This window comes from Lissotriton helveticus, chromosome 10 (genome assembly GCF_964261635.1).
Source record: "Lissotriton helveticus chromosome 10, aLisHel1.1, whole genome shotgun sequence".
Lineage (NCBI taxonomy): Eukaryota > Metazoa > Chordata > Amphibia > Caudata > Salamandridae > Lissotriton > Lissotriton helveticus.
The window spans coordinates 911496607-911511437 of NC_136071.1; the positions used below are offsets into that span (position 1 = coordinate 911496607).

A 14831-nucleotide genomic window follows, 5' to 3' on the forward strand; every position below is an offset into this window, starting at 1 on the left:
CTTTTCTAGGTCTGCTGAAAGCGATGAAAAGCTGATTTGTTTTCCTGAAATGTTTTGTTTTGTCTAGGTAAAATTTTAGACATCTTTTTAGCTCCAAAGAGTGAAGGTATCTCTCAGCTACAGTACTGGGGTTTGGGAAGAATGAGCGAAGTATAAGTGGTTCATTTAAATGGAAGTCCGAGGGGACTTTAGGAATGAAGCGAGGATTCGTTTTTAAAATCACTCTGTCCTCTCTGAACTGCATGAAAGGATCTTGTATGGAAAGAGCTTGTAACTCACTGACCCTTCTGGCTGAGGTCAAAGCCAAAAGAAGTGCTGTTTTCCATGAAATGTATTTGATATCAGCCCTATGGATGGGCTTGAACGGGTGTTCCATCAATTGGTTGAGTACCACATTAAGGTGCCATGTTGGTGGAACTCTTCTTGGCCTTGGAAATGATCTATAGAGACCTTTAAGGAATTGTTTTATTATCTGTTGGACCATAAGGAGGGTACTTTTGAAGTTCTTGTAAAGCGGGAGATTGCTGCCAGATGAACTCTAATAGAGGCATGTGCAAGTCCCGATTGTCCAGATGTAGTAAATATGGCAGTAACTGCTCTGGAGTGATCTTGAAAAGATGTAGATTGTTGTCCTTACACCAAACACAAAAGTGTTTCCATTTCAAGGAATACGTTTTGTTTGTGCTGACTGCTCTTGCTTTAGCTAGGACTTCCTTGCACTCCTGCGGGATGTTTAGGTGGCAGAACTCTCGGAACTCAGGAGCCATGCCGATAATCTGAGAGATTTCAGATTCGGGTGGAGTACCTGGCCTTTGGACATCGAGAGTAGAGAGGGATGTTGATGCAGATGGATTGATGGTTGGACTGAGAGGCGATGGAGGTCCGTGAACCAATGCTGTCTCGGCCAGTATGGGGCAATGAGAATCAAGGTGCAGTGTTCCATTTTCATTTTCCGAATGACTCTGGTTATTAGGGGAAATGGCGGAAATGCGTACGCAAACACGTTGCGCCATGCGATGAAAAATGCATTTCCTAGTGACCTCGGTTGGGGATGCCAGCTTGCGAAGCTGTGGCATTTGGCGTTCTCCCTGGTGGCAAAAAGGTCTATTTGCGGTCTCCCCCATTCCAAGAAGATGTCGTTTAGAACTCTTTGGTCCAGTTCCCATTCGTGGGACAGTGACCTCTGTCTGCTTAGAGCGTCCGCTATGACGTTGTCTTTTCCTGGGACATACTCCGCAGTTAATTTGATGTTGTTGAGTACTAGCCAGTTCCAAATTTTCTGCGATTCGCGAGATAGTGTCAGCGAACGTGTTCCTCCCTGCTTGTTCAAGTAGTGCATTGTGGTTGTGTTGTCCGTTCTCACAAGCACTGCTGAGTTCTTGATGCGAGGGAGGAATGCTTGTAGAGAGTGTAGAACTGCTCTCAATTCTAGGAGGTTGATATGTAGAGACCTCTCTTGTTCCGTCCACTTGCCACTGATTTGTAATTCCTGAAGGACTGCACCCCATCCTTCTAGAGAAGCGTCTGTCGTTATGACATGTGGAGTTGCCGGTATCAAGAACGTCAGACCTTTCGATAAGTTCTTGTTTGTTGTCCACCAAAGTAAAGCCGTGGTTATTTGTCGAGTAATGAGGATATGATCCTCGAAAGAACCTGTACATTGGGTCCACTGCTTGGTCAAGGTCTCCTGAAGGGGGCGCATTCTGAGCCGACAGTGAGGGATGAGTAGTATGCAAGAAGACATCATCCCTAGAAGGGACTTGAATGTACGGACTTTGATGGTGGTTTTTGAAGACACTGCGGTAGCCAGGTTGATCAGTTTGTGTTTCCTTTCTTGAGACGGGAAGGCTTTGGAAGAGGTTGTATTTAGAGTTGCCCCCAGGAATGTGATAACTTTGGTGGGCTGTAAGGTCGATTTTTCGTAGTTGACAGTCAGACCTAGGCGTTGGAAAATAGTGAGACAGGCGTTGGAAGACATTTGCGCGTCTGTCCTAGATGGTGCCTTCACCAGCCAGTCGTCCAGGTAGGGAAAGACCTGGTGATTTTGCTGTCTCAGGAAAGCTGCCACAGGAGCCAGGCACTTTGTGAAAATTTGTGGCGCTGATTCGAGGCCGAATGGGAGGACACAGAATTGGTAGTGTTGACCTGCTACTTCGAATCGTAGGAATTTCTTGTGGCGTTTGTGTATTGGGATATGGTAATATGCGTCTTGCAGGTCCAAAGACGTCATAAAGTCTCCTTCCTCTAGGGATCCTAGGATTTCCTGAATAGTCACCATTCGAAATGATTGGCTCTTCAAGAATGTATTGAGTGCCCTGAGATCTAGAATGGGCCTCCATTTCTTCTTCTTCTGTTGAATTAAAAAGAAGCGGGAATAAAATCCCTTCCCTTTTTGAGCTGATGTAACTCGCTCTATTGCTCCTTTCTTCAACATTGAAGAGATCTCTTGCAAGAGTAAACGAAGGTGCCTGTGTTGAATCTTGCGAGGAGGAGTTAACGGTGGGATTGAATTGAATTCCAATGAGTGACCGTGCTGGATTAATTGGAGTACCCACCGATCTGTTGTTATCGATCTCCAATTGTGGAGGAAGTGTGTCAATTTTCCTCCTATTTTGAATGGACTAGACGGTGGGGGGACTGGCTGCTGGAAATGGTCATTGTCGTCCGCCGGCTGGTTTCCTCTGGGATTTTCCCCTGAAGTTCGATCTCCCGTAGGAGGTCTGACAACCTTGTTGCTGCTGTCGCTGCTGATATTGTGAGCGATTTTGATTGTAGGATTAAGTGGATTTTCCTTGATATGATCCCCTGTAGGAGGGTTGACCCCTTCCTCTGTGCCCTCGAAAGGACTGGTTCTTAAATTGTAAAGTGCCGAGAGCTCTTGCAGTGTCTGTGTCTTTTTTGATCGTCTGCAAGGCCTCATCAATTTTTTCCCCAAATAGGTGTTGCCCGTCATAGGGCATGTCCAAGACTTTGTTTTGGACCTCTTGCCGGAAAGATGTGGCTTTGAGCCATCCTTGTCCGCGCAAAACTGCTGCGCCTGCCAGCTGTCTGAAGCCTGTCATGGCGACATCTACAGCGGAATCGATGATCTCCGATGCTGACATTTGTCCTTCTTTAAGGAGAGATTGAACCTCATCCTTCAATTCTTCGGGTACATCCGCTAGATATGGAACAATGTCTTCCCATAATTGTCTATTGTATCTGCCTAGTAGGGCAATAGCGTTGGCCACTTTGATAGTCATAGCTGACGTTGTAGAAAAACGTTTGCCGATGCTATCCAATTTCCTGCCCTCCTTGTCTGGTGGTGCTGACAATGGCGAGGACGGATTTCTCGAATTCTTTTGTGCGGCTTGGGTGACTACCGAATCCGGCTTAGGATGTGCGTTAAGGCACGTAGGTGCTGTTGTTGGTGCCTTATACTTTTTATCCAGTCTAGGCACTACTATTGAAACTGATGCAGGTGTGTGCATGAGTTGCTGACCTTGTTCTCAGATGTGATCTATTATGGGAATCGATCTAGCCGTCTTTTTTATAGGATCTTTAAAGTCATATAACAAACAATCTGTTTCCTGTGATTCTACAGTCATGTGGAACCTAGTGGCTGCTCTCTCTATCAAATTGTGGAATCCGCCGATATCCACAGGTGGAGAGTCTGAAGTATTGGGTTCTGGTGTGGCTGGAGAATGAGCGACATAGTCTTCATCGTCTCTGTTATGGGATAGGTCGTCTCGAACCTCTCCTTCTTCTGGTTCATCGCCTTCATCATCTGAAGATTGCATGTGATGAACAGTTTCCCTCTCTTGAGGAATCTCTAAAGGTGGTGGTCTTGACTTTGGAGATGGTTGCGGTCTGGATGATGCTGGAGATTTCTCCGTGGAAGGGGCCGCTGGCGATTCTGGGAATCGTTTTTTGTAGTCCTCGATCATGAATTGTAGATCAGTGACTATAGCTGCCGTAAGGCAGATCATTGGAGTGACGTGAGTTTGTACTTGAGCTTGAACAGTTTCTTCTGTAAAAATGACCTCATCTCCATCGTCATCTGTGCTCTGGCATTTTACAATGAGCTCCGATGGACTAGTAGCCTGATCGAATTGGTCGTCCTCTGAGTCATCATCTTGTAATAGACAAGATGGGGGTAATTTTTGAACCCTACTTGGGGATGTCAAATCTGGTGTAATAGGCAGTCTGGTAATCTTCTTCGATGGAATTAACTCAGATTTTTTCCATGGCGTCGACGATGTTGTCGTCGACGACGACGTCGTCGTCGCTGGTGTCGTAGACGGTGCTGACATCTAACGTTTCTCCATTGTCGACGATGAGGTCGTCGACGGTTCCCTCGTCGACGGTGCGGTCGTCGGCAATGTTGCTGTCGACGGAGCAGTCGTCGACAATCCTGTCGACGGTGTCTTCGTCGTCAACGGTGCGGTCGTCGACGATGCCTTCGTCGTCGACGGTGCGGTCGTCGACGGTGCCTTCGTCGGCGGTGACTTCGGCATCGACGATGCTCTTACCGTCGTCGATGTCTTCGTCGACGGTGCGCCAGACGTCGACGGTGTCTTCGTCGACGGTGTAGGCGTTGTCGTTTTGTGTCTCGTCGACGGTGTCGTCATCGACGATGACGTCGACGGGGCCTTAATGAACGTCGACTGCTTTTTTATCAGTACAATCGATGACAGTGGCTTACCCGTCGTCGACGATTGAGTGGTCGTCGTTGTTGATGAAGAGGCTGACGACGCCATAGTCGTGGAAACCGTCGTCGTCGACGTGGAGACATAAGTGGTTTTTCTTGAAGAAAACGTCGACGAACTCGTCGACGATGACTGCGTTGGCTTTCTGAAGGTGGGATCATCCTTCACAGACGTATCAGATCTTACCTCAGAAGACTTTGTGGTAGTCTTTTTATGAGGGACGTCAGTAGGGCTAGGGGAAACATCCCTTGGCCTCTTCAAGGACAGTTTTGAAGAAACTGAAGCCATTTCGCTGCCCTCTGAGGACAGAACATCATCCTCTCTGGTTTTAAGTCTGTTCAACCAGAGGAGGAGTCTCCCTTCTCTGTCTTTAAGAGTCTTAGTAGAGAATGTTCTACAAATCCTACATTCTTTAGGAGAATGATCAGGGTAAAGACAGTAGAGGCAAGTTTCATGCTTGTCATCGACGTGCAGTCTCTTCTTACCACAAGATGAACAGGCTCTGAACAGGCCTTTCTTCTGCTGATCAGCCATTGTTGTCTGTAAAGTCAAATTATCCAAGTTTTATGAAAAAAAAAAAGAGATAAATCCAAGAAACCTGAGGAGAGCTCAGGTGGAGACTCCCTAGCACAACGTGCGGTAGAAAATCTGAGAGACTGAGGCTCCTGGCAGGAAGGTTCTAGAGGGAGGTGGTAGCTGATTGGCTACCTTCAGGATTTTGGTCCTTTTTACAAAAGGACATAGATAGGCTTCTAAGGCAAGGCCCTTAGGCCTACTTTTCTCTATGTATGTCTATAGGACATTACTTTTCTATGTACCGGGGGCTCCCATATCGACGACGGGGAATGATTCAGGCATGTGAATCTATGAAAGACACCCATAAATCTGGATAAGTATTGAGTATTTCTAGTGATGCCATCCATGATGACAATGTTGAGGTGATATGACATTTGCGATGTCACCTATGATATCTTACGTGAGGTCATGAGCAGTGAACTGGAAGCTTATCATGGTTAACCATAACAGTCGAATTGAAGTATTTTTCAGCACGCAAACTTATTTTCCATTGAATTTCTGCTTTTTTCAAACAAACGTTCAACAATTACCAGATAAAGAACACTATAGTACACATTGTAGCTAGAAAAGGTTTTGGATAAACAAAGGCAAATAACATGAGTTACATACGTTTCTGTTGCTGGGTCGTAAACTTCACAGGAATTCAGGACTCTTCCTGAGACGTTGTTTCCTAAGCTGCCACCACAAACATAGATAAGTCCATTCGCTTCCACCATCCCATGACTGCAGCGCTGAGTCAGCATGCTTGGCTTTGAGTGCCAGCTTTCAGTTCTGGTATCATAACATTCAAAGAGGTATAAAGCTGAATTTCCTATAAAAATACAAACAGACAGAAGTTTAAGGGTAACAATAGAGGCTTGCATTTATTTATACATAGATGAGCCCTCTGCCTACCTCCATCACTTGGCCATGATTAACTCTACTTTATTTAGCATCATGTACTTAACGTGATTACCAAGCACACCGATAGTCACCAGTTCTAATTACCAGGCTTGCTTTTCTTTTCCAACACTTATTACTTTTCACCTCCAGTTTATGGACTCAAAATGTGCACAAAATGGTAGAGACCAAAAATCAATACTCAACAGCTATTTTGGTGAAATGTGAGAAATGTGCAGATAACCTGCCATCGATGAGGTAGGGATGTTTAGTGCAAATGTTTCACAGAGCAACAGATGGGTGCACATTAGCCTCGGGTGAACAACATAAGAAAGTCAAAGGCAAGCTTCACAACATCTTGAGGCACGCTGGCTTTCAGGACGGTCAAACACCACTGGAAATGCCAAGTAGAAAACTACAAACTTAAATTGAATGTCACTTACAAAAGAATATCTAATAGGCAAAAACATGGCTATTTACTAGCAATGGGTGTTTACAGATATCAACACGTGTCGCTCACAGTTCTACGACGTTAGAAACATAAGTTAAAACTATTTTCACAAAAATTAAACATCTGTTCTTAATCCCTCAAATCGCTAAATGACACATGTCTTACTTGAACCTTAATGACCTTAAATAGGTACATGTAAACAGTACCCCTTTAAGAATCTGATGAGCAAGGTGTACATCCAAGAGATGTTCCTTCGGTGCAGGCAGAAGCTAGATATGTGAGGGAACACAGCTGGGCACAGGAGACCCCACCTAGCAAACACCCCAAACAAACTAATGTGAGTGTTCAGTGCATATGTGGTCTGCAGGAGCAGGCAATATCCATGTGGAGATCCATGCATAGGTGACTATGCCTTAGGGTGCGAGTGCACAAACTAAGAAGATCTAATGCAAACTAGTTAGGGCATACAGCGCCATTCAGACCAGTGAAGGCTAAGTGAGCTGAGTGAAACATTCATTAAAAGAGTGCTCCAGGTGACAAAGATTTGTCTCACAGCTGAAATCACAATAACATACAGCAAAAGCGTCTCCTAATCATTTAATAAGCGAGAACGTATTCAGTCATACATCAGACCAATTTTATGTTTTTAAAAAAAATCAAAATATACATTGTGTTAGTTGTTAGGTCTTTAATTCATAATTATCATGAAAATATTCAAGAATACTGGGAGCTCCCTACAAGCTCAACCTCAATATCAAAAGAACACAACCACATCCTAACAATTCAAATCATTCATACCCACTCAAGCTAAAGAAAAAACATGCATAACAAACAATAAAAAACACCAATGCTCAAAAAACAGCATTATTTCGCCAGAATTCAACTGGCTTCAATGAACATATAGGTACATATCAATTTCTTTTTTATTTTGAAAAGAAAACGTATATCAATTGATTTTACAGATACTCGAAGGAATCAGAACAGAGAAGACAGTAAAATGACAAGAGATGGGAATTGCCACGACGCGGGTTTCAGTTACGACAAACACAATGTTCTGGATGTTACAACCTTCATCAGGGCGCTATGTAAGATACATATTGTGGCAGAGGCCATCTACTTTGAGCAATTCAATGGTGCATGGAACTCTCATCCATTTTACTAAGATTCTTAAGAGGCGAGTATGTATTCACTAACGTTACCGTGGCCATGCAGTGAAGTTGTTCCTGTACTGTAAGGCAAAATCACGGGCCCAGAATGGATTAAGGAGCTTTCTGACAGTTGCTTTCTGGAGGTCCTAGTCAATGGCTGAGGTCAAATGGGGAGGCCGTATACATCGGTTGCAAGAATATAGAGATAGGACAAGACATATGTTTCGCCTGATGAGATGAGAATTATGGGTAATCAAATACATAAAAGTCATTTGCAACGTATGATTGACCACACTACTTCTGCCATTCAAACGAACCCACCATTAGTGCTCCTTAACACTCAATGAAGGGCCACCATAAAAAGTTCTCATTCAGCGCCACATCACTAGGGTCGGAACAGATCCAGATCTGAGACTGCAAGCTGGTCTAAAAATCTGCAAGCATCTTCCATGATAGCATGAATAATTCAAATAAACTGACATGTGGACAAGAGCTAGAGTTTTACATTTCAATCTGACATCTATTGATAACCAATGCAGTAATGTCCAGTCTGCTGAAAACAGGTCCCAAGTTTTTCATCTTTAAATCTTCCTTAGAGCATGTTTCTAGACCAGAGCTCTACAATACACCAGAGTTCTACAATGAGTAGCTCGGTAGCTAGTGGCAGCTTTCCAGTTACCTGTAAGTAGCTCCCCTGTGTGCAGCCCAACGTAGTAGATGAAAAGGTTTTGTTTGGTTGAATTAAGAATACTTCCACAATTGAAAAGCATACATTTCAGACTAACATTTGTGTTTTTTTCAGAACTGCCAAATTGATGTTTGAAGACAAAAATATATATTTGAAGCTTATAGATGAATGATAAATTATCTGTTAGCTAAACATATTATTCGCATCATTTCCTGGGTCCAGGTGCCAATCCATATACAGGTGTTATGACATGTAGAGGGATTAAAGTTGAGAAATAATTTGACATTACAGCTGGTACCCTTTACACGTTTTCTTGAACTGGTTTCCTCATGCATAGATCATGATTGAGTATGGCAGAGATTCTGTCCTGTGAGAGCCAAAAAACATGGATCAGTGATGCTGGTCAGTGAAATAGAAGAGGGGCTGGAATCTGAAGTCTACTAAGGGCACTTCCGTTTTATTTCCACTAAAGAACTTTTTACTATACTGCATTCAACTTTGAATATTCCGCAATTTTTTATTTGACATTTCTTTACTTCCTACTCGACCACAAGCTGGGTTTTACTGGCAAACATCTGATAGGTGATATAACAACACCTCAATAAATTATCTAGCAGCATCAGATAAATGCTAAAAAAGGAAGTGGAGAGCTTTGAGCCCTGCACCAACCTGCACAGCAAAAGGGTGGGGAAAACTAGCATCCCAAGAAGACACAGATTTAGTTTCGCCCAGAAATGTGCAAAACCATGGCTTGACTGACCTTTCCAGGCGAGCCTAGCAATCCAGTCCTTCCAATAGCAGGGAATAGTCCATAGCATTGAGTGCAGTCTAGTTATATCAAGGGTGCCAGCCGACCTGCATTCTTGGCTCATGAAAACTCATCAATAACATTCAACAAGGTAAAGTCATTACAAGTTTCATGACCAAAGAGGAAACCAAAATGATTGCTCTCAAAATGATGTATTTCTAAGTATTCCTGTAACTGTTCTTGATCATGGCCACCATGATTTTACTAATCATTGGAATGTTTGATGAGGACCGGTGTCTACCAAGGTCATCCATTTGAATTGTAGCTTCCTTTAATAACAGCTTCTCAACAGCCTCCTTTCACACTGTATGGACTTTTCGCTGTGACCAGGATTGGATTTACAATTATGGTAGGCACTCCAGAGCAGGAGCAATTCTGCTATCCCATGTGATTAGGCCGTGGTGCCCCTGTCACTTGCCCATGGTGGCACCATGGCCCTTAATATTTGCTGAAAGACTTATGCTAGCATCACTGTTAGTTTGGGTAAGACAGCTGACAATGCCTGCACGCAGCTCAGAAATGTGAACTGTGTCAATATTTTAAACCGAGCATACTAATTGTCCCCAGCCTCTGTAATGTCATTACTGATGCACCCCTAGCTCACCTCGCTAATATCCTTCACAGATCACATGCCTTTTTTAACAGGACAGAAGTTCCTTTTTTTGTGTCGCAAGTGGTGACAACTTGTGAAATATTGCAACTAAAAAGAGTTTTACGACAGAAAGTTTGACATCCAGGCAGGCTTCATCTAATTTTGTATTAACTGGAGGTACCTAGACTTGTGCAAATAGTTCTAAGGAGGTCTTAGTCCAGTTATTGCCTAGTACATTCCTTCAGACTGTGAATGCAACTTCAGCAGTCCCAACCAACCACCCATATTTCTAGTCAATTGAAGGAGTGGACAGACGTAGAAAGCAAGTATGTTTTAACTTACCCACAACCATGCTGTTAGAAGACTAAAAAGTCCATCTGATGACATGCCGACTGGTTACGGCGATTAACATACTGGCAATAATTCAGATTATCAATCACCCTACCAACTCTCTCAGACTTGGTTCCCATAGCTTGGTCTCCCCAAACAATAAAATCACCAAAGAGCACCATCTGATTAGATGTATTCTACAGACCTTCCAGTAATCTGCACAATTTTGGGTGAAAGGCAAGGCACAGCAAATACAAGGCTACAAGCCTTCTGGGTCTCCATGAGGAAACCACTATCAAGTATTAAAAGGTGTATTAAAGGCACATCATTTTCTATGGAATAGCTTGAGATCCCTGATCATTATGAATGCCAGTTCCCCTGTATTTTCTGATGCTTGTTTTTTCAACTCACCCAGGGACTGGAAGAAGCAGTGTAATTTAATAAACCTCTATTCCCCCTGTTCAATGAGGTTTGGTAATAAAGTGGCAGTGAAGACAAGCGAAAAGATCTTCAATAACGTGAGCTTTACTCCTCGTTAAGGACAGAAGGATAAATCCACCTTTTACCTCCTGCTGTGGATGGATCCCTAGATTAAAAAACACCCTTTATGACCTAACTTCCACCAAGATTTTTCTTACTAGATTATGTTTGGAAATAATGCCCACCTGTCCTGTAGGGGTTCCAGTAGACTACATTAACTCTGGAGCTTCTCACAAACTGGGCACAAGAGCAGCCCCTGTACAATGAGCCCCCTCTTGCATACATTATAGTTGCATTCACCCACATACAATGCCGTCCTTTGCTTCCTCCTGAAATTTGATAACCTTACTTTCCTTATGCATGGCCTCCATAAGCGGCAATATAGCTAGTGCCCAGAATGTAATACTAGTGGAGTGACATACATCTATGTTACATTAGCAATCCAAATATACTCTAGCTCCATTTGTGACTGAACAAATACAGTCCCCCATCCACACCACTGAGATTATCTACCTTGTTAGAATCATTCTAGCCTCAATTTCCATCAATTCTACTGGCTAAGCGCTGCCTACGGGTGGGGGTGAGGGAAGGAACAATCAAACATTCACACACACAAACACACATACTTACTTCTAAAGGATCTGGGTCAGAAAGAAGGAGGTGGAAGACATCCAACTAATCCAATATCAAGAAGCTGTCCTGTTTAAAATGTTTTAATGCTCCTCACAAAAACGTGGAACAAAAAACAATCTTATTGGTAGGAGTTCCAGAGTAAAGAGACTCTCTCTATGGCCCTGAGACCAAACACCCCCCACATGACTGACCTTCACAAACAAACAATGGTACAGTCCCCAAGTAGGACTTACAGACCTCCCAAGATCTTCAACTTGAGAAAAATAGCAATGAAGCACTGCTGATGGTTAACCAGGAGTGTTGTAAAGTAGAGGGAAACAAAACAAGTTTTTTTTGCACAATAGTAAACCACACGAATAAATTATAGCACACTAGGGGCAGAGTCTGTGTTTCAGACATATATGTGGGGTTAGTTTAAAACCATGAAAAACCTAATTTTCTGAGCAATTGCCATTCTGGGTAAGCATCCCTAGTGTTAAAAAGAAGCATTAGTAGTCAAGCACATCCCACTGTCCTGAACCATGGCCGAGCTCCCTTAAATGTCACTCTCCATTCAGGTCTGCAGGCGGGGAGAGATGGGAAGAAGAGGGAGGAGAACATGCTCAAATAAAAAATTAACAAATGAATGTCATAGAAGCAATTTCTAAAGCACTGTTACCCAGAAAAAGGGTGTCCCGCACAACTAGGAAGAGAAAACGCTATTATTATAGTTTGCTAGAGACGCAATCTAATTTCCCCATTAATTTGCTAGATTTACCGGTAGTGTACATTTTTTCCGAATGTGGAGCACACGAAGAGACTTGGAAGGGGCCCTACTTTGGAAGACAGAACTGGTCAGATAAGTTACTAGGGCACAAGGCAGGTTGTTAGTATAATTAATATTACTTTGTATGCCCACGTCTTGCCAGGCGTTATACTGGGCCATTCTATGATGCATTGGTCAGTAAAGTAATACACCACCAAGTAGAACCCACATACTCTACATGTAACCTTGTTCAGTTGCCTTTTATGAGGGACCTGAGGAAGTCCACTAAGCCAGTCTTGACTATCGTTAAATGGATAAGAGCCAGGAATGTATTCTGAGTTAGACCATCCTACAATTTAGCAAGCTGGCACAGCTGTGCAGACTGGACCTGTCTGCTTGCTTATGTGAAGCTCCACACTGATGATGGTGTACACAAGAAACATGTGGCCCTGAAAATTGCATTGCAAGATGTTGATGAGAGCCTCATGCCAATTTTATATCGTGGAACGGAAAGAGTTACACTGTGTAAAGAGTCCATGCAAACCTCAACTGGTTCACAGAGACACAAATGATGCTTCAAATGCTTTCTTTTATGATGGTGTGGGCGAGCTGTTAGGCATATCAGAGGGTAGTGCTAAGCATTTATTGCACACACAAAGGCAGTAAGTGAGAGACACACTCAATAAAGAAATTCAACCTCAATTTATAACACGCATTTACAATGCAATGGTTTCGCCTTTGGAAAAGTTAGAGCTATTGGCATTGTAAATGACAAAATTTGTATTTATGTGTTGGTTTTGAAAACAGATAAATAAATGGCATTGTCATTTACATTGCCATTAGCTTAATCTCTGCAGTCACTCTGCAGTTCCTAGCACTCCCTAGTCACTCTGCACTCCCTAGCACTCCCTAGTCACTCTGCACTCCCTAGCACTCCCTAGCCCTCCCTAGTCACTCTGCACTCCCTAGCCCTCCCTATTCACTCTGCACTCCCTAGCACTCTGCACTCCCTAGTCACTCTGCACTCCCTAGTCACTCTGCACTCCCTAGTCACTCTGCACTCCCTAGTCACTCTGCACTCCCTCGTTAGCAACAAGGAAAAAAGTGGAGAATTGATCCATTCCGCCCAATTTAATTTTTTGCAAAGTCTGCATTTCAAAATATCTTATGGGGTTATGGCACCTGCTGCAGAGACCATTGAGTGCTGAGAAAATCTCAAGGGATAATAATGGAAATATAACTCTGAAAGTTAACACAAATTCCGGGTGAGAGAGCTTTTTTATCTAGTCCCAGTTTTTAATCCAAGTAGCATGTGTCTTCTGCAAAGCACATCATATAATATGCAGTTTTATTTTATGTAGCTAGGTAAGCAGGGTACTGCTGTTAACACATAGATCATTTTGTTACTTGCAGTTCATACTCCTAATGTAGCACAGCAAACTATGTAGTACATGTCACTTTTACACCTTGTAAACCTCACTTTCTTATGTAAAACATCATGTACACTGATTTACCCTTAGAATTATTTATGGTCAATGTGATGTAAAGCGCTCCGACGCTAATTTGGATTGAGTAGCACTATAAAGAAATAAAACAAAATAATGTTATGTAAATAGTTGTGTACTGTGACAGATCAAGACATCTGACATGCTTATAGTGCATGCATACCTCATTTACAGGGACCGAACAAAGTCAAAACCAAGGTCTCTGTGAGAAGTTGGCCTGATGTGCAGTGCTCACTATTCTAGTGATCACTATATATCAGTCCAAACAACCCTTATTGATGATTGGTTGTAAGTCAACCTTATAGACCAGCTATCCTAGTAGCATGGATACGAGCAGTCTAAGGCTAAGACTCTAGAGGGCGTGTTAAGCCAGCTGTTTTACCATCACATTACCCCTTGAACACCCAGTGAAAGGACACCACACAAGTTGTTATGAAAATAAACAGTGTATTTATTTATAACAAGACTACCCTGGCTCTTTATGAGACAGGGAGCTAAGCACACAACAAAACTCTTACGAAAATACTTAAGTTAGCACGTTATACACAAATGCCCGAGGGGCACGAAAAACCATATACGCTAAAAGTGGAATGCGAATTACTAGCAGGTAAGTAACAGTTCTAATAGGCTTTGGAATCGCTAGGACTGGACTAGGGAATCGTTAGATTACTACTAGGAGGCCTAGGGGACTCGGGTGCAGAGTGTGCACTCTCACGCGGGATGCGGGACAAAGTCTATGGAAGCTAGAATTCACAAAGTTAGTGTTCACGGGCGAACCCGACCTGGTAGGGAGAAAACGACAGTGGATCCTGACCCTTGGATAGTGAGGCTATGCTGGGACACCGGAGTGCCGAAGTTACCTAGCCCAGGGGCTGCAGCTGCATAGGTCTGAAAAGACGTCGGGGATCTCGTTGCCGGACCAGGAGCCTGGAAGGAAGAAGTTGCTGGCAGGCGACCAGTGAAGGAAAGTTCGATGGATCCAAGCCTGGATCAAGGAAGAAGAAAACCTGAAAGCAGAGGGGACCAAGTTCTTGAATCACTAGCCAGTGATTAAGTGGGCACCAGGATGGCACCGGGCGAAGTCACCGCAGTCAGGTGAGTGGGCACTGCTGGGCTCTGCAGTCTCTCGGACCAGGAGGCGTTGTCGGCGACCAGGATGGAGGTGCGAGCTGTCCCACGAAGGTTGAAGTCGTCGGCGTCGAAGTTACCCAGGAGTGGGCAACAAGCCTTGGCTAATTCAAGCCCACGCGGTGGACTCAAAATGGCGTCTTGAGTGGACCAGGAGGGTCCAGGGTGCTCCTCTTCGGG

At 43.6% G+C, this 14831-nt stretch overlaps 1 protein-coding gene across 2 annotated transcripts in view; it reads right to left on the bottom strand.

Annotated features, from left to right (window-relative positions):
- Window positions 1–14831, bottom strand: part of KLHL7 (kelch like family member 7) — a 255900-nt gene that overhangs the window by 74670 nt on the left and 166399 nt on the right. For both annotated transcript variants that reach the window (XM_078663561.1, XM_078663560.1), the window contains exon 9: window positions 5874–6075. In XM_078663561.1, the coding sequence (XP_078519687.1) occupies window positions 5874–6075 (202 nt within the window). The remainder of the gene's footprint in view (window positions 1–5873; window positions 6076–14831) is intronic.